The sequence below is a fragment of the Pipistrellus kuhlii genome, unplaced genomic scaffold (assembly GCF_014108245.1).
Source record: "Pipistrellus kuhlii isolate mPipKuh1 unplaced genomic scaffold, mPipKuh1.p scaffold_m20_p_2, whole genome shotgun sequence".
NCBI classification, from domain to species: domain Eukaryota; kingdom Metazoa; phylum Chordata; class Mammalia; order Chiroptera; family Vespertilionidae; genus Pipistrellus; species Pipistrellus kuhlii.
In genome coordinates this window covers 184,467,721-184,488,678 of record NW_023425515.1, presented here as the reverse complement: position 1 = coordinate 184,488,678, position 20,958 = coordinate 184,467,721, and the positions used below count along the sequence as shown (strand labels likewise).

At 37.4% G+C, this 20,958-nt stretch overlaps 1 protein-coding gene across 25 annotated transcripts in view; it reads right to left on the bottom strand.

Annotated features, from left to right (window-relative positions):
* Nucleotides 1-20,958, bottom strand: part of EIF4G3 (eukaryotic translation initiation factor 4 gamma 3) — a 242,118-nt gene that overhangs the window by 121,387 nt on the left and 99,773 nt on the right. For 10 of the 25 annotated variants that reach the window (XM_045585085.1, XM_036445754.2, XM_036445739.2 and 7 more), the window contains 6 exons: nucleotides 19,712-19,807; nucleotides 18,171-18,284; nucleotides 14,678-14,710; nucleotides 3,215-3,235; nucleotides 2,191-2,370; nucleotides 1,508-1,622 (listed from right to left, as the gene is read on the bottom strand). In XM_045585085.1, coding sequence (XP_045441041.1) covers nucleotides 1,508-1,622; nucleotides 2,191-2,370; nucleotides 3,215-3,235; nucleotides 14,678-14,710; nucleotides 18,171-18,284; nucleotides 19,712-19,741 — 493 coding nt within the window. In that variant the 5' untranslated portion in view covers nucleotides 19,742-19,807. Of the gene's footprint in view, nucleotides 1-1,507; nucleotides 1,623-2,190; nucleotides 2,371-3,214; nucleotides 3,236-14,677; nucleotides 14,711-18,170; nucleotides 18,285-18,660; nucleotides 18,703-19,711; nucleotides 19,808-20,958 lie in introns of all 25 variants that reach the window. The other 15 variants (XM_045585080.1, XM_045585083.1, XM_036445741.2 and 12 more) reach the window with 10 other exon arrangements.

The window sequence follows — 20,958 nt, the reverse complement described above, 5'->3', positions numbered from 1 at the left end:
AATTACCAACTCCTGCAGAAGGTGTCATTAAAACTAAATACATTTCTATAATAATCTTTCAGTGTAAGCCATTCTCTAAGAAGTAGCTTTCAGGTCAGAACTGTTTGTAACATTTTATCTGCAAATATTAGGTCTAGTAATAATTAATGTCGTTTTCTAATACTTTTTAAAATCGAATTTATTTAAACAATACAACAAAATTTAATCAATTGCCGTTGTTTTCTACTATTTTTGCCCAACGCTCAGGAAGCATTTTAATCCCTCTGTTGTAAAATTCTTGTGATTTTGATGCAAAAAATTCAGTCAATGCATTTTTGAGGCATTCTTCATTATTAAATTTTTTTCCAAGAAGAAAGTTTTGCAAAGAATGAAACAAATGGTAATCGGAAGGGGGCAATATCAGGAGAATATGCAGGTTGAGGGAGAACTTCGAATTCCAACTGGCACAGTTTTTCAGCAGTGATTCTTGCAGTATGCGGTCGTGCGTTATCGTGGTGAAGAATTACGCCCTTCCGATTAATCAGCGCGGGTTCTTTTTCTCTTAAAGCTTGGGCTAACCTTTCTAATTGGGCACTATACACTGCACTTGTAATGGTTTGGGTAGATGGTAAAAGTTCATAATGAAGAATTCCTTTAAAATTCCACCACACACACAACATCACTTTTTTCGCATGCAAGTCAGGTTTTGGCGTGGGCTGCGGAGCCTCATTTTTGTCCAACCATTGAGGCCGCCTTTTCAAATTAACATACAGCACCCATTCTTCATCTCCAGTAACAATTTGCTCTAAAAACGGCAAACGGTTTTGACGAGAGAGGAGCGAACTGCAAATTGTGACTCTGATTACGGTTGTTGTCGGTCAACTCATGAGGAACCCATTTTCCAAACTTTTGGACTTTGCCAAGTGCACGCAATTGATTGGAAATTGTTTTTTGTGAACAATTTAAAGTTGTCGCAAGCTCTTGTTGGGTAATTTGAGGATTTTGCACCAAAAGAGCTTGAAGAGCTTCTTGATCAAAATTGGACACACGGCCTCGACCACTCTTGTCATCTAACAAAAAATTTCCCTCGCGAAATTTCTCAAACCAACGCTGGCATTTTCTGGCGCTAACTGCATCTTGACCAAGAGCACTACAGATGTTTTTTGCAGCCTCACTTGCTTTTCTTCCTAATTGGAACTCGTAAAGCATGCAGTGCCGAATATGCTCTTCATCCGCCATCTTCTTAGCCCTAGTTTTGCAACAAAAACCAAACCAAACACAAACTTTTTCAAGCAAAACTTGTTAATTGCACTTCACACGTTCTGTAGATACCACGTGTTTGAAGGTTATGTCAATACAAGTCAACGCCAAGCAAGATTTTAAACGAATGTTAAAAAACGACATTAATTATTACTAGACCCGATAACTTCAGAACACACTAGATCTCATTGCCTAACCTGTACTGTCAAACAACAAAATGGATTAAATACAACAAATTAACAGAAATTGTTCAACTTTTCATACTCACCGTAAGCACTGGGGAAGTCTCCAGGTCCTGGTCCGGGGTAAAAAGGACCTGGCCCCGGCGGTTGAACTGGATATTGTTGGGGGGGCCCGACATAAGGAGGGCCACTATGACGGTACTAGAAGAGAGAAATTAGACATTTATAAATAGTATGAAGGTAGCCTACTATGAAAAAGTTTCGTGTGTGTGTGTGTGTGTGTGTGTGTGTATAAGAAGATCATTTAAATGAGAAGCCACGTGATTAAACACATTCAAAATGCTTGCTTGCCATTAAGATGTGATGATAATGAAGAGAAAGATGCCTTAAGCAAAGCCATACAGCAAACTGGTACACAGGCAGACATGAGCTCCTTCCTTATAAAATTAATTCAGGTTGGTAGCTTTCACTGACATTGAATAATATCACAGGAACAGCTTAATTATGGGTGCTGGTGTTGGGAAGGGATGGGAGAAAAGCCGGGAGATAAAAACAATTTCTGCATCATCTTAGAAAGTTTTAAGGAGACATAGAAATATATTTTTGTAATATTATGGAAAACGACAAAATGGCTGGACTTCTAACCAACAAAAAAGTTTACACATCACTAAACACTAATGCTATCATCCACCTTTCCTATGGTCCCTTTTGAGAACCTCAGTTAATCCCCACTCTCCTCTGGACCACCAGGACCTGAGAGATACTTTACCTGTGGTATACAGTACTGAGGACCCTGGGGCACTGGGTACGGCATGGGCAGATGGTTAACCATCATGATGTGCTGATTGGCCTGATATACTGCAGTGGGTGTCTGTGCACCAGGACGAATAGAAGGACTGCTGTTCGGGATGGTAGCTCTAGGAGGCTGTATTTGAGGCCTCTGGAAAAACTGAGGAGGGGAAAAAAAGAGATTTTTTTTTTTTTACAAAGGGGTATAAGTAAATTTTGCTATCTTAAACTTTCTCCTTGTTTCCACTAATAAAAATCTTATCTACTTGAATTAAAAATACAATATACATAAAATGAGTCTAAACTGCCTGTGGCTGGGTTCACAAAAAATATTCTATACTAGTCACACTAGGTTAAGTTTTGATTGTGTTATCACACATTTGAAAACTGGAGGGCAGTCTTTTATTTTTAAAATGAAGTCTCAGCTAATTTAAACTAAAAATTCCATACATAATTAATAATTTTTAAATGTGTGATAAAATATAATAAAAGGAGTAGCTGGTGTCTCTCTAAAATTTGTTTTGTTTTATAAAAGTATTGATTCTTTCATAAAGAGTAGTTGGCTTATTTGAAAATTAAATGTAGATTAGAAGAACAAGAATCTCTCTGGACATAAACATTTTTGTCTCAGTGTATCAAGGTTAAGTTAAATTAAAACTGTGTGTAGTTGTCATATGCTGATTGTCTCATGATGGGGAAAGCCTTTTCAAAAAAAGTGGCAACCCCATACTAAAATGAACCCACTTTTGCAAATACTTTGCAATAAAAAATGAGGGATCTAGAGAGGCTTAAGGATGGTCTGGAAGGAGCAAAGCTCAAATCTCTCAAATGGCAACCAGTGTTTGTGGTTATTTATAGTTATCACTGCACTCTGTGAAAAGCCTTGAAACAATATGCCAATATTAAATTCCCACCGTGAATTCAGCAGCAAACAATCTCGTTGTAATAATAGTAATAAGGGGACAGAGTAATAAAGAGGCCATGCAGAACCAGTAGTTTGTTACCTGGATAGGTCTGAATCCTCCCTTCAATTATGAAGCAAGAAAGCAGCAGGAAACATAAAGAAAGCCAATAGAAAAGCTTATAGATCAGTAGGAAGGAATAGGACATAGCATGCAGCTCAACAAAAATATCTACTTAATATTAATAAGAGAAGGAAGATTAGAAAATCAGAATGACAATTCCCCACTTGAGAATTTAAGAACACATGGAATTGAAGAATCAAATCACAGCTAATTTGAAATTAATTGAAAATAAATAAATCCAGTGGCAAAAAATATTCTTATAGTAGCCACAGTTATAACAGCTTGAAAGGAGATGTCTGCTTAATGGCACAAGTACAATTGGGACTACTGATTCCTACTCTTGGCTCATGAATGGACATTATGTGATTAGTTTCTTAACTTCTCTAGGATACACTCTCCAGCTTCAATGGAGATAAGAGCTAACAACAGAAGTGCCATTTGTCATTTTAAAGTTTGCAACATATATCAGACTTTTCACCTAATTGGGCATATAAGATGCCACTATAGCTTTAAATAGGGAAATAGAATAACAGTCTAAATATGTGCTCTAGCTTCAAAATCTGAGTTGCTATTGGTCCAAATGGAAGCAAAAAAGCTTTGAGCTTTGGACCCGCTCAGGTCTCAGCCAGTGTTATCCTTAATCATTAAGCTCCCCATGGGCAGGTGGCAGAAATAGTAACTACATCTTGTGCTGAATTGGAAGAACTGGGATCCAGTGCCTGAGGCTCATCCCCATTTAGCCTTCATACCTCAGGGCAAAACAACAACAAAAAAACCACCCAACAACACTAAAAGGTTAAATCACTTAAAAAATAGACAGTAAGGTATAGCAGGAGAATGGAGCGAATGAGGAAGGCCAGAGTGGAGTTGAGGAAGATGAAAAGAAAATGCAAGAGGCAAAGTTGACAACACAGAAGCCTGGGCTGGGCCAAAGGAGAGCAATAGTCTTCTAGTTATTTCCACTGACAGAGTTTTGATAACAGACAAGGATTTCTGTTGGATGCAACCAAGGACACTGAACTAGTAAACTTTCCCCACTAAGCTTCACTTCTCTTAATTACATATTAGACAGAATGTATAACTCATTAATGTATGTGTGTTGCAAGAACATTTCAGGAATAAACAATCATTTTTATAACTCATTTAATTTATCTTGAGCCAAAAAACTGTTAAAGGCTTCAAGATGAGAGTCATTCATCTGCTCAACTTACTGAGCGTTATAAATGTTAGACATAGTAGATAAAAATATTAATCCTATTAGATCCTTTTCCATCAACTCTAGAGGGCAGCCAAGACAATGAGAGTATCAAAAGGGTACAGGTGCTAATCCACTGTGGCTATGTTATAATCAAAATTTTCAAAGTACTTATTGCTTGAAAAAACACGAGATTATGGTGGAAGAGAGAGAGGAAACGAAGCCATTTACTTACGCAGAGCAAGAAAATGATATAGGCAGAGTCTATATCACAATTTTAATGTGAGTACGTTTCTTACCACTATTTTCCAATGCTCTCCTAGGATTTTTAACCAGCCTGTCTACAAACATGAAGTTATATCTTATTCAAGGGGGTTTCTGAATAGTATAAGATTTTTATTCAGTATCTTTTAAAGAGAAACAAGTATTTTAATGACAATCCTCATGTTAACATACTACTGAGCCACTAAAACATAAGATTTTTGGTTATATGGACATATAATAATTTTTTTAAATAAACTAAGATCTCAGTTTTGAAGCTAAGTAGAAAAATATATTCATATAGGCACATTAAATAACAACAGTTAAGATTTATACAGCACTTACTAGCTATTAGGTACCATTCTAAACACTTTACATAAACGATGAACGTATTAACTTAAGCAGGTACTGTTAATATCCCCATTAAATATTAAGGGAAAGGAAGATTAAATAACTTGCTGAAGGTCTCCCATCTGTAACTTAAATATACTCAGGTTCTAGGTCTGCACTTTTAACTGTACACTCTACCTTTATGAAACAAAACACTCCTCGTATTTTCAAACAACTATGCTCAGTCACAAGAAATCGTTTCAAAGATTAATGGGATGTGGCAAGACTTTTATCTAACTACACTAATGGGCAGAACATCCCTCAACCACAATTGATTCCTGGTAAGAAAAATGCTACACCAGTTACTTCACAAAATTTGTTTATCATTCAAGAAAACAAATTTCTGCCAAAACCAGTTTGGCTCAATGGATAGAGCGTCGGCTTGGGGATTGACGGGTCCTGGGTTCGATTCCGGTCAAGGGCATGTACCTTGGTTGCGGGCATGTCCCCAGTAGGGCGTGTGCAAGAGGCAGCTGATTGATGACTCTCTCTCATCGATGTTTCTAACTCTCTCTCTCCCTTCCTATCTGTACAAAATCAATAAAATATATATTTAAAAAAAAAGAAAAAAGAAAAAAAATTTCTTCTACCTAAAGGACTCCAATTCTCTTTCACACTTAAATTGAAACTTATTCATATGCTTTTATATCCTTGATACATTTAACACAGAAGATTTTTACAAGGACAGGCTATCTGGAGCTTGCCCCCTCACACACACCTTTTTTAATAAGTCTTCTCCCCTGCTCCCCCACTCTAATAGCTACAGGACTAGAAAAGCTGTGATGGCTGGAAGTGCAAAAAACTAAAAAGAGATGGATCCTACTTTTTTGTACTCCCTGCTAACCATTCAATTCTAAATAAAGAATTAGATTTAATAGCAGTACAGGAAATTAGGATTCCAAGCGTGGGCACAGCAGCAAAACACAGGTTACTGAAAAGAATATGAATGGGCTTTCCCAAAAGTTTGCAATGCTTCTGAACCCCTTTCCTCGCCCATTACTCTGAGTGATGAAGAGTCATGAAAAGAATCACTCTTCTGGATGGAAGGATAGTACAGGTCATTTAGTCTAATCATATACCTAAACTGTGAGTCTCTTATATGATGATATGCCCTTGGGGTTACAAAACAATAGCTCCATTTCATTGTTAAATGGAGATCTAACACTTCAACAGTCTTTTCTTTCTATCAGTTCCAAAGTTTTCTATCATCTACCTTCTAGTGCCTATACCTAAAACCATATTGATGTCTAATCCTTCTTCTCCATAAGTGATAAAACTCTAAGTTAGCTGAGGACTGCCATCACTGCCAACTTTCACACCACTGTCCATTTTTTTGTTCCAGGCCAATCCCCACCCTCTACCCTTTGTCCCTCCAACCAAGATTTTGAATTCCTTGGCCAGCTTACTCTTTTCTCTCAATCTGCTTCCTTGCTCAAAGTGTTACTAAACACAAATATTCAGGTGGAATCTGCAAGGAATGTACCTAACGTTCATTTAATAAACATCTGCTGCTGAATGAAAGAGCAATATATCTCTCTTATTCTGGTCAACTATGTTTCCACTAATAAGACTAAGAATCAGAGAAGCTCTATCTGGTTAGAAGATTGTCGTGAGGCTAAAAATTATATATGTAGTGTAAATTTAGAATGGTACCTAGTAGCTAGTAAATACAATATGAAATTTATTAATTTCAACCCATCATTTCAGATTGTACAATTTTTTAAATTCAGAATATAGCACACAATGTCAAAATTACATGACCATAAGCAAATGTGATAGGCATGTTATTAATCAAAGCACTGTGATAAAAATGCTGAAAAGGGCTAGGTAGAGAAGAACCATGTAAAACCTAAGTATCATCTCCAAATTTTATTTTAATTTGTTTTAATTATTTTATCTTTCAACTAGAGGCCCGGTGCACGATATTCATGCATGGGGGAAGGGGAGGTAATCCCTCAGCCCAGCCTGTACCCTCTCCAATCTGGGACCCCTCAAGGGATGTCCAACTGACCGTTTAGGCCTGATCCAGGACTGCTGGCTCCCAACCACTCGCCTGCCTCTGCCTGATTGCCCTTAACTGCCCTCACTGCAGGCCTGGTCACCACCAACTGCCCTCACCTGCCAGCCTGGTCACCCCTAACTGTCCGCCCCTGCAGGCCCAATTGCCCCCAACTGCCTTTCCCTGCCGGCCCAGTCACTCCTAACTGTACTCCCTTGCCATCTTGGTCGTCCTTAACTGCCTTCCCCTGCAGGCCTGTTACTTTCCAAGTGCCATCCCCTGTAGGCTTGGGTCACCCCCAACTGCCCTCCCTTGTAGGCCTGGGTCTCCCCCCAACTGTCCTTTCCTGCAGGCCTGGCCGCCCCCAACTGCTCTCCCCTGCCGGCCCGTTTACCCCTAATTGCCCTCCCCTGCAGGCCATTTTGTGTCCACATGGGGGTGGCCATCTTGTGTCCATATGGGGCAGCCATCTTGTGTGTTGGAATGGTCAATTTGCATATTACCTCTTTATTAGATAGGATAATCCACTAGCTTGTTGGAAGAATGGCAGAAGGTGACAGCCCTCATTTGAGGTGGTACTTTGGGCAGATCCAAAACAGGGTGAACTTAAGGTACTCATGATTGCTGACTTTCATAGAAACACTCTAGTAGCTAAAAAAGCATTACTCTTGAAAAACTGTTCTAATGATATAGGAATTATACCATTAACCAAAGTTATCTGGTCAATAACATGATAATAAATACTTTTGGAAGATGCTGGTAATTATATCATTTCTCATGACTTGGGTCACTAAAACCATCAAAAGAAAAAATATCTCTCAAAAACTATATAATAATAATAATAAATTCTTTAAAAACCATCTACTGATTTTCACCAACTAGAAAAATCCTATTCAATCACAATAATTCTTCCATGTAGTGAAAACTGAGTCCATATTAATTTGCAAAGTATTAGAAAAATTAAAAATTTGCTTCTGAAATCTCTAGATTTTTGCAACCTATTTGAGGGGTAACAGTAAGATTACAATTAAGAGTAGTTTAGGTTAAAAGTGTTAAAAAGTCTAAAGTATTATTGAGAAAATAGCGCTATGATTTTCTGAAAAGTTACAAAGGGATAAGCAGTAAAGTGTCCACATAATAGAATATCGCTAAGTGTCAATTACATACTCAGCTGAGTTATAACTTACAATGAAGACTATTGAAGTAAATTCTTTCTGTATTGTCCTGCATGTGGTCAATATCACATAATTTAGGTTTCAATGAGAATTAGGAGATAGAAGTCCTATAAACTAAGTTGCACAACATATCGATAGTAGATACTAGCCATATTTGGTTACTTAAAATTAATACTTTATTAAAAATCAGTTCTTTAGCTACATTGCAGATTTGAAATGCACAATAGCCAAATGTGGCTAGTAGCTACCATAGTGAACAGCACAAATACAGAACATTTTTATCATTACAGAAAGTTGTCAGACTGTGCTGCCCTAGAGGATTACCTCAAATGGAGGAAAGAAACCCCTAAGGATTCTGTCAGCAAGAAGGTGTTCTGTCAGATCATAATGTAGAGTCTAGGAAATGAACATCCTTGTAGAACACTTCATTTTGTAGGTAAAAAATAGCTTGGGAAGAGGGGAAAAGGCAGACTACCTCACCGCTTAAGGGAAATTGACACTCACCAAGGGCTTATTATGTCCAAGCACAATGACAGGCAGGTACTTAATACAACACCCACAGGAAATAGATGCTGCTATTATAACACCTCAATATTATCATTTATGAGCCTATTTTATCCATTCCGCAGATAAGAAAGCTGAGGCTCAAGGTTAGTTTGTAGAAAAGCTAAGACTTAATCCCAGTTATGTCAGCTCCCTGTATTTTCTTTACTGTCTCTGCTGCAATCCTACACTCCTTGTGACTAAGACACCAGATAAAACTGCCCTTCACTGGCTTATATCAAGCTCTGAAAAATCTAAAAGTTCTGGTCATAAAACTATATAGATGCTTAATCTGATTTCCTAATAATATCCACTAAACTCTATGTGCCAGGTTGGCCCCAGAGGCAAGTCTTAATCTTTATTTACTTTCCAAATGAAAGAAAACTAATGGTCAGTCGCTCTGTTGACAAATGAGTTTGCCAACCACTGACCTAAACTCTTGATTCCCATAATTACAGGCTGTTGTTGTTCCTTATGATTTAAGCCCCTAGCTTAGTGGTCGGCAAACTAATTCATTAGTCAACAGAGCCACAGTTTGCTGACCACTGGTCTAGAGCAATAGAAATATTTCTCTACAAAGAACTAGGATTTCAACTATAACAGCACAACTTTGAATACAGAAATCTTTAGGGGCTACAATGTAAAGGAAACACACACACACACACACACACACACACACACACACACACACCATAAACCAGCTTTTTCTTTCTTTTAAAACAAATCTTGTTGCAAAAAGGAACCAAACTACAACAGAAAAATATGCATAGTTTCAATGTTTGCCACCAGGTAACATATTCCTTGAGGCCAAATATGACTAAATTTTATGAAGCTGCTTATTTGTTTACACAAAATCCAACTGCTTTGAATATGGCACATTACTCAGCATTTATAAAGAGTATAGATACTAAAATCTTATATCAGCACACTGCAAAATGTTTTTGCTCTAGGAACACTTTTAAATAATAATTCCCTGGTTTTGCTCACAGTGCAAAGAGTACCAGACACAGGATATATAACCAACACTTGATTTCTCTTGGGAAGCCCTAAAGTCAAATAAAGACAGGAGTGTAAGTAATTTTAAACAACCACTACATGAATTTCAATGACCAAAGGCAGGAAAACAATAACACAAACCAGAATCTACATTATACCAATTGACTTGTTTTTAATTCTGAGTGTACATTCTGTTCTTTCTGTTTCCAATTATTTTAGGATTTTCAAACATCCAAGTAAAAAGAGTTGACATAGTTCTAAAGCCAAGGGTGTTTTGTATATAAAATCACTTAGGCTTTCTTTTACCTTTGAAGAAAACTATTATTTTCTTCAAGTTATAAATTGCACACACAAAAATTTTTTTAAGTAAAATAGAACACAGTTATATTAATCTAAAGAATCCTTGCAAAAGCCAAAAACTAACAGTGCCATTAGTTTTGATGTGGCTGAAATATTCCTGACTTGAGGAACTCAAAAGAAGCCCAATTGGCCCACAAATAAAAATATTCTAAATAAAAGTACAAGAAACACATCCTACAACAGTTTCTTGGTTCTATTCAACTAAAAATGTTTTCTATCCAAAATCTTATTTGTTTCCTTTCAATTCAGATAACTTCTTTTACAAAGAAGAAAATAGGTTTTGCATTACTAAACAGGATGATGGCAATTATCTCCAAACAGTTTACCTCAATAAGTTAAATTTTTTTCTTTGAAATGTTGATATGACTTATTATGACACATACATAAAAAGTTACCTATTTACTATTGGACTTTACAAATAGGTATCATAAGAAATGCCATTCAGCATCAATCATTTTGTTAAAATTTTTAAAGACCACTGTGTGAAAGGATGTTTTCAGAAAGGTAGCCACTGATGAACAAATGCAATGAAGGAGAAATGAGAAATCTTTATTACCAATTCTAACTATTCACGGCTAATCCTAATTCTAACCTTTTACTTGATTCTTTCTGGCCAAAGCAAACAACCATAGGTGAAAAAACCATCTGTGACTTCAACTTTAAATAATAAACACGATAAACCAAAAATATATCAGCATATAATGTTTGCCTTTTAAAAATGTATTCTCCGTATACCTCTCAATGTTTGTTTTTCACTGTATGTTTTCATTGTGTAACTTCCCACCTCCTGTTTATGAGCACCTTCTCTGGGAATATCTCAGGGTTTAGGTCTCTACCTGACTTTAGATCTGAGGAGAAGAATTCTCTAAAATATAAACTTCAGCATGTGATTCTTAAATGGTAAATAGTATCTCACCTCCATAGAAGGTTATTTGGAAATGTGTGAAGGTGTGTTTTGTTTTGTTTTTAATTGTCCCTGGGGGAATTTCTACTGGCATTTAGAGTCCAAAGGTTGCTAAGTAAACTTTAATTACAGAGCAGTTTCTCATAAATGGCTATCCCACCGAAAATGCCCATACCTATTCCATAGTGAAAGAAACCAAACTGGCCCCTACCTACACTCGTGCATACAGAATAGCAAGCCTTCCCTCACAATTTACTCAATGCCAAACCATGACATTGGCTCAGCTACCTCTGCTCACCATGGGCACTTCAAGCCCATGATCCTCCCCTCCTCTATTTCTCTAAGGTAACTACTGCTGATGCCAATCCTATATAATAAAGACCTAATATGCTAATTAGACCAAACAGCAGAACAATCCGTTTGGACAACATTCCAGAGCTGGGACTACAAGGGCCAAGGCAGCTGGGGTTGTGAGGGCCGAGCCCCTTTCATGAATTTCATGCATCGGGCCTCTAGTGTTATATATTTCCTTTTCACTGTACAGAAAGGAAATATACCACAGTAGTAAAAAAAAAAAAAAAAAAAAAAAAAAAGCAGCCAGCTACCTGAGGTTTATATCCAAAACCAATGCTCTGGATATCTCCTGTATCTCAAGAACCTACGTTTAAGAGCTAAAGCTGGAAAGTAATTATTTTTCTTGCTAAATAATAAGTATATGAAGATGCACAGTGTTATTTATTAGTTGAAACATGCTATAATTTCACAAGCATCATCCTACAGCTAAATGAAAGACCAATCTGCCAATATTTTTTGAGTTATAAAATAACTCATCCTTTTCTCTCAAAGATTCCTTCAAGTTTTCTCCAGTTGTTGGAAATAAGGGAAGACAAATTGTTTCACAAGCCTTTACACTTAGAAGAAAGTTTAAAAAACAGATTTTCCCAAAGCTGACTACTCATAAAGGCTTAAATACAACATCCCTATTTGAGGACCACTACTATTGAACACAGATGATACAAATACCTAACATTGTATTAAGGAGCTCAAAAATCTTCTTTTTAATCAGTAGTTTCCTTTTACTCTGCTTCTTGAGCAGATCTGCCTCAGGTTTCTCTGTCAAGAGTATCTGGCTTGACCCTTGACTAAATTTTAAGCCTTGCCTCTAAACCCTTGACTAAATTTTAAAAAATTATAATCAATTTTCTTACTTAAGAGATTATCTTTTTTATTAATTAGTATTTGTCAGATACTCTGCTAATTATCTTATTTGCATTATCCCACTTACTTTTCACATCAATCCTGAGATGGTATTATTACTGTCCCCAATTTAGAGATGAGAGAAAACTGAAGCTAAAAACAGTAAACAACTTACCCAATACACACTTAATAAGAAAGAGTCAAACGAGACCTAGCTAATGCTAAAGTCCAAGCACTTAAAGCATTATAATATTACTAGAGGCCCAGTGCACAAAATTCGTGTATGAGGGTTAGGAGGGTGTCCCTCAGCCCAGCCTGCACCCTCTCCAATCTGGGACCCCTCCAGGGATGTCCCACTGACCGTTTAGGTAGAGTAGTTGGACATCCCTCTCACAATTCAGGACTGCTAGCTCCCAACTGCTCGCCTGCCTGCCTTCCTAATTGCCCCTAACCGCTTCTGCCTGCCAGCCTGGTCACCCCATACCCACTCCCCTGCCAGCCTGATTGATGCCTAACTGCTCCCCTGCCAGCCTGTTTGCCTCTAAGGCCCTCCCCTGCAGGCCTGGGTCCCTCCCAACTGCCCTTCCTTGCAGGCCTGGTCACACCCAACTTCCCTCTTCTGTCAACCTGGTCACTCCTAAGTGCCCTCCACTTCAGGCTTGATCGCCCCCAACTGCCCTCTCTTGGTTTATCGTGTTTATTATTTAAAGTTGAAGTCCCTCCCAACTGCCCGCCCCTGCTGGCCTGATCGCCCACAACTGCCCCCCCCGCTGCAGGCCTGGTCCCTCCCAACTGCCCTTCCCTGCGGGACATCTTATGGTGGCCATCTTGTGTGTTGGAGTGATGGCCAATTTGCATATTACTTTTTTATTAGATAGGATGATCTTTAATTTTTAAAACTTTTTATTGATTGAGAAGAAAGAAGAGAGAGAGATAAACATTGATGTGAGAGCAAAACATCGATCACGTGCCCTCATCTGGGCCTGCAACCCTGGCATGTGCCGTAACTGGCAACCTTTCAGAACATGAGAAAACGTACAACCAATTGAGCCACACCAGCCAGACCAACAATACTATCTCTTGATATTAGAATATACCCTGAGTTTTATTTCTTTATCAAAGAATGGGCCCTCCACTTCATACAACCATCTCTGAATTCTCCTGCTAAGTACCTTTAACATCTTACAGGGGTCCTCAAACTTTTTAAAGTGGGGGCCAAATCACGGTCCCTCAGAGAGCTGGAGGGCCGGACTATATGAACTACTATTGTAATTCCTACTGTAACACCTCGGCTGCGCTCACTGCCCAAAAAACCTGGCGGGCCGGATCAGACTCCTCTGCGGGCTGCATGTGGCCCAAGGGCCGTAGTTTGAAGACGCCTGCGTAATGTGCTTGACTTTAAATTCTCTAAATTGGAAAGGCTGTATTTTGAGAAATAGTGACTTATATTAGATCTCTGTTAGACAATAAAAGACCTCAATAATATCCCTTTACTCAAGTAAAATGAATTCTAAGGTATGATACCCCAGCTAAATACTGGTAAATTGCTCTTATTTTATTAAACTATACTATGTTACATAACAACATTAAAAATAGCTACCAGATATTGACTGCTTACTTTGTGTCAGATGACTTACGTATTTTATCTCTAATGTAGAAGGTATTTATCCTCATTTTACTTATGAGGAAACTGAAGGTTAGAACCCAGATCTATCAGATTCCAAAGTCTAGGCTCCTTCTACTATAGCAGAAGAAAATGTTTCAGAACACTCCATAAAAAGCAATTTGGGGGAGGGGGTGGGGAGAATACCATGCAAGTCTTGTTCTTTCTCTCAAACCATACCCTGTAGTATATTAACTGCTAAATAAATTATCGTTACATTTTGAAATTTTAATTTATACAAATACTTTATTTAAAAAAACCAATAGGCTAAAAATATTAGAATTAAATAAAGTACCTATTAATATTTTCAATATATCCTAAGAATAAAGATATATTAATATTAATTTGTTATTAGGCCAAGGTTAGTAACTGAGGTTAAGGGCTTTTAGAAATATTAATGCTATTTTATAAACATCAGTACAAGTTACATCAGAATGTTAACAGAAAACCCTTAGAATGGTGCCTGTTCCATTTACTTAAATTTAAACTTAATCCACAAAATTTACAAAGGTTTGTATATCTAAACATTTTTAAAGTTCTCTAAATTCAGAGCAATTATTTTTTGTCATAAACAGAAGCAAATAGGTTTGTTTACAAAATATTGTGAAATGAGAGCAAAAAGAACTGAGTCGGACTGAAGCTACTCTTGAAGAGAGTAGTTTGGGTGGTCCCGTGGAATGGCAGCATTCTGAGAGTCAGCAGCTACTAAAGCCCCACCTATTTGTTAAGGATGAGAGTCAAGGGGCAAGGGTACAGTACCTGATGATGGGCAGGTCGAGGCCCCGCTGCAAACTGAGAAAAGGAAGGAAAACAAACACAAAAGGAAAGGCACAAAGAGTCAGAAACACAACAAAAACCAAAATGTCACACAATATGCCAAAAGAAAAACAACCCACAAGAAAAAAAAGAACACAAACAGTCAAAGCTTTGCTGCAGGACAGTGACAGACAGGTACTAAGATTCAACAGGTTCACAGCACTACTAGAAATAGTTTGCCATCTATCAGCTGGGAGAGAAACAGCTAAGCTGTTAGGCACAGGTAGGGCTGCTTCTCTGATAGGAATATTTTTTTTTAATTAAAAATAATTGAAACACTAAGTGGTTATATTAAGACAACTGTATGAAAAGTCAAGTGTGCTTATGCAACTGACATAGTTGGAGGGAATGAGAAATGCTTTTACATTATAAGAAACAGCCAGGGGGTAATTATACTGTCCAACAAGAAATAAAAAATGTAATAGGACTGATGTCAAATTTACTCAAGTTAAATGGGATATCTCACACATGAAATGGAAACTTTACTATCTTTCTTTATTTGATGGGAGTTAAAGAATAACATTTTATTTATACATTATATTAAATATATATTTATAGCTTATAAATATATATTTAAATATGTAAGTAATTATATGTTTAAGTGCAGTTAACTAATAAAGTTTAACACCAGGCATATTAAAGCACACAGCTAGTGAAGAACATCACTCTCCAACATGATTAAAGTTGTACTATTATAAGCTCAAGAAGAAAAAGGAGTAAAAAGTCAAATCTCTCACTATTTATATACAACAGCACAACACTGTACATATGTACCTACTGCTATCTGATACTGAGAATAAATGCAAAAGAGAACAGAACTTCTCAGCCAACTCAGAGTACTTAAAAGCAGATAATACGTGCTTCAACTCCTACTCTTCCTAGCTTAGAATGGAAGAAAAAGCTTAGTCACCCATAAAAATTTAAATACTAAATCTCTATGATAAAATAATTCTTCATCAGAACAAAACTGGGCTTCTAAAGTGATTTTTACTAAAAAGAACAGAAAAATATTCGGGTACATATTGTCATGTACTGACTAATAAAATATTAACTATTGAGATGTTAACCACCCTCTTTAATAGTGAAAAGAAAATACCTAGAAAGCAGTTTTGAATGCAAACCATACAGGATTTTTATTTAATACATTTAAGGAGTGAAATATATTTCTTCAGTTGTTTTATTTCCTATATAACCTTCCTCTGTCAGCTCATCATTATAAGTGAATTGGACTGAAGATTCATACCCAGAATTTAGTTATCTGGAAAAGTATTTGCAAGAGATTTGGAATTATTTTCCCAACTCTCATTATTTCATATAAAAATATTCAAAAAATTCTAGAGAAGTACATGCCACAATGTAGGAGACAACTGAAGATAGCTCTATCAAGAATTCACCATAGAAATTAAAATGTCACCTATTGTTCAGATAATGACAAGTGCCGTCACACATTCTAAAGTTATTCAGCATAACTCGATGAGTTCTCTATGACATATGATTAGAGTGTGTTAGGTAATCCATTATATTTACAAACCATCGTTTTTTTGAATGATGATAATGGCAGTTATAGTTCTTGCAGAGCATTTTCTCTTCAAGGAAACTGAGGTCTATAATTTGTTTTCCGATGATGAAAAGAAAACAGATCATACCTCAACTATGAACATAAAGTTTCAAGAATAGGCAATACCACCCAAGTGGTATGAAAGTAGGGGATGGAAGTGAGATGTTTCTTAATGACACTTTGGAAGAAAACAGGAGGGAAGGACCATGTGAAACGATTGACCTGAGTTCAGCAGTACCTGTCTTATCACTGTTCCACAGAAAGGTCCCATTTCTAAGACTCTAAAATAAAGGTTGAAACTTTACATAATTCAAAAGTTCTAGTCAAAAGAGAACTTTCTATGAACAAGAGGAGTACCTTATTGAATTATACATATATATATTTTTTAAAACCACAACTTAAGTTAGTGGGAAAGTACCCTAGTCTATTTTGCACTAGTCACCATTGGCTATTGAGTTTTTCATTTGAAATGACAAAAGTCTTAATCCTATGGGTTACTGTAAGCAACAGAACAAACTGTAGTCGCTGCTGGCTCATATTAAAGAGAGAAACTTTGGTTTCTTTTTTTTCTTTTTTTTCAGAGGGGTCTTTAAGATGGCGAGGACTGTATATATTAAGAAAAGCAGCCTTCTGCGAACCGGAATCCAATGTTAATGCCACCCACCACCCACCCACCCACTCACTCTTCTGTGCACAGTTGGTAACTGGGCATAGAAAACATAACACCGATGTAACTTTGGCACAAAATGTCAAAATAACCAAAGTAACAGGTTACTGCAAAAGCCAAACTGTCCACCTCTCCCGATTAAGCATTCCATAGCTTAACTATTTTGGAGGCTATTTAAAAGTAAACTACTATTTAAAGAGTTCCAGTACAACCAGAAAATGGAACAGATAAGTAGCTTATCCATATTGTTTTACTTTTAAACAAGATATTCAACAATATGAATTTAACTAAGATACTAAGAAGTATCAAATAGAAATACAGGCACAAAAGTAACCTGAAGGAGGGAGGAGGGGCGGGCCTTGAAGCCAGTTGGATTGCAAAGGCAGCTGTCCAGGGAAGAACAGAGAAGCCTAAACCCTGCAATTGCCAATGGCCCATTAATGCAGAAATAGAATGGAGTAAGCTTTAGCTGCTCTGCAAAGCCACAGGAAGGCTCCCTTCTTTGGTGCAACAGCTTACCTCTCCTCACCAGTTGGGACAGCTGTGGGATGGATGAGACTAGACTATGGCAACTTGGGATGTAAAAAGAAAATGCAATCCTGCCAAATTTCATATCCCAGACTTCACCCTCCCAGCAACCAACACAAATGAAATAAAGAAAACTGGACCCAAAACAACAAGCAAGAGTAGTCTGGGGTCTGCTAGTCTTGCACTTGTTTTGGGGTATATGTAATGGGATGTTATGGGTGTGGTTTTTAGTAATGTAGGTGGTAATGGTCACTAGCAGAGCGGATGGCAAAAACTGCATAGAGGACAGTATTTGAAGAGTTTATGACCACAGAAAAATGGCTGACAACTACAGACAATTTCCCCATTGATATTTGATTATAAAATGAAAAGAGGGAAAAAAGAAGCCTTAAATTTTGTCTTTTAAAATAAAATTTTTATGAAAGGGATATCCCTCTTCAAGTTTAAAATAAAGAAAAATCTAAACTCCAAATTATTCCTGTCTAATTCCCAATAGAGAAGACCCACCCAATTTGTTATTCTTTCCCCACTGTGCCTGGCAGAAACTGCCATGCGGAGTTAGACTTTCGAGAGGAAGCAATCAATGTATTTCCGTTAATCAGCCAATAAATGGATGTGGTCAAAAATAATGAGTGCCAGAGGCACCGCTGCCTGCAAGAAGTACAGTTTGTTATATTGCTTACAATGCAGTATTTTATCCAGCCTCTTCCAGCCAAGGACCTGTAAACGGGAGTCTGTTCCAAAACCTTCCTCCTCTTCCAGTTGTCTGAGCAATGCACTGGCACTGTCCTGCTGGGCTGTCAAAAAAACTGGTTTAGAGATGCAGCTCTTCAGTCAGGTTTTGCGCCAGTTCTAACCATGTAAATTTAAATCTTTTCCCCCAATATCACAAGAGGGGGCTAGAAAGTAAAGAGGGTCATGGAATTCTTTGCAATAAGAGCTTACCATAATGTTCCATGTTTTATGATCAGAACCCAGGTCTACCTAAATTAATGTGGTGAGATCTCAGGCCCACTCCAAGTAGTCAAGTGTCCATATCCCCCAAGGCACTTTCAGAACAAAACTTGCATCAGACATCTTATTGACCATTTCAGCAAATAAATAAAATGAATAAGTAAAAAATAAACAAATAAAAAGAGACAAGCAAACAGGCAACTAGGACCAAAGTCCCACCTCTTTAGAATGGTTCCTCCACCCCCTGGGGAGAACCAGGATCTAAGAATGGGTATTGGAGAAGAGGGCAATAGGGAAAAGGAAAATAGGAAGAGAGTAAGAAAGAGATTACATTTTGGTCAGACTATGCTCCCCTAGTTCTCTGAGCAATTCTTTCATACGTATCAGCAATTCTTTCATACATGTCAGCATTAAATGCATGCATAAACTAAATGAATAGAAGCTAATGCAATGAAATATTCCTGTACTACAAGCAAAAAAGCAAGGGTGGGGAACAAAAGAGGGTCCCTGTATCTGGAGAAAAACACAGAGCAGAGGTACAAGGAGGGATGTGAGATACAGAGTGAGATGTTACAAAAGCACCTTCTAGCAAAAGCTGATCATGCAGGGCAGGAAACGACGTTCTAAGGAATGGACAGCGGAAACTACTGTATTCTCTTGTGAAGCAAAGGATGAACCCTGAGTAAATCCGCAATCTTTGCAAAACTTATTGCAATCCATGTAGAGAATGAGCAAGGAGGATGACAGCATTTACATTTGTACAATTTATTTACCGTTTTTTAAAAATGAATACACCATTGGTGATGTCATGCATATGTCCACACTGTCAAATGGTTTGAACTGATCTAGTAACACCAATTCAGAAGCTCTTCCAAAACAACTGGAATTTGAGCCTAATTAATGAAATTTATTTTACTTTAAAATATGATGCCTTACTCTTCTCCTGAATTTTGAATAGTAGTACAGCTAACAAATTAAAAACAGAAATAAACTTGAATGCAACTGGGAATTTTTTTAAAAATCATGCCACTGAAAAATAAAAGATAAAAAGTTCCATTCTTTCTTTTTCTTAATAAACTGAAATCATTCACATAGCAAAGAGTCTGAAAAATGTAATGCTAACCAATATAATAAAAATAACAACAACAACGATAATAAATTTTCTTTGGGACAAATTTCCCAAAGTAAAAATATTAGCTAAAGGAACCCAAGCTATTGCAAGCACAAACTTAGGTGGAGAATTATTTTCTACAAGCTTCTGCTTACTTACCGGAGAACGGGTTTGAGGTTGCGAATTCATTGTCTGAGGGGCTTGAGGATATACCAACGTGGTTGGGCCTGCATTCTGTCCAGAGGGATAAGGGGTCTGTCAAAAAATGGCAAGAATAATATCATATTTTTAATAAATACGGCAAATTCAGTGTTAAAAATATTTACAAAACTATTTATTAATGTGGTTTACAAATTTACTTTTTAAACTTATCTTTATCATAACATCCAGAAATTCAGAGCCAAACCAGCTTTTAGGGAGTACCTTAAACCTCCTGATATGAAGGTGCGATTATTTGATACCATGAGTATAGATAGCACTCACTCTCAATTTATCTCTTTCTGAAATGGACAGCCCATCCACAAACAAAATTAAACATGGCTGAGGAAACTTGTTACTTCTGTGGGGAGCTTTCCAAAGTGCCTATAAGCAAAAGTAGCCACTGAGGAAGACATCCTAGAACCAAATTAGCAGTTCATTCAGTTTTAACCTCTATAGTACTGCTATTCTCTTCCACTGGTTATACCATAACTCTTTTATATAACCCCATATAAACTACAATCATTAAGAACTTTAGAAAAAAGCCTGAAATAAGTGGTAATATAATACATATTAACTACAAGTTTTCTGAAAATAAGAACCTAAGTTTTTCATTATGAATCCATGTTAAATGCAGTTTCATCAAAATGCAAGGCATATTATCTAATGACAGCCATACATAGAAGTGATTCCTTTTTTTTTATAAGGAATCAGTGCAAGGGCCCAGTGCAAGAATTCGTACAATCAGGGCCAATCAGGCTGGATCAGCTGGGGGAAGGGAATGCAGGAAATTGGCCACCAGCCCTGCCTCAGGTCAGGGCCTAATGGGAGCCAGGCCAGTGGGGGGAGGAGGGCCAATCGAGAGCAGGGCCAGTTGGGGGGAGGGGGCAGTGGGAGGTTGGCTGGCCAGCTCCGCCCCTGATCAGGCCAGTTGGCTGGCCACAGTGAGAGTCATAGCGATAAGTCATTCTGGTGGCTTGACTTTTATATATATAGATGTGACTGTTTCATTAACAATGTAAGTTTTAAAGGGGCACTGATAAAGAATTTTGCCAATAGTTCACTCAGCTTCCTCTCAGAGCATTTTTCCATTGTGGCTAGTTTTAGAAAGTTCTTAGGAATGATGATTTGTATTGTTGGTGCAAGCAGTGCACCTGTGAAAGAGGCTTCTATGCTTTTCATCTCTACTCTGAATCTAATGACATGAT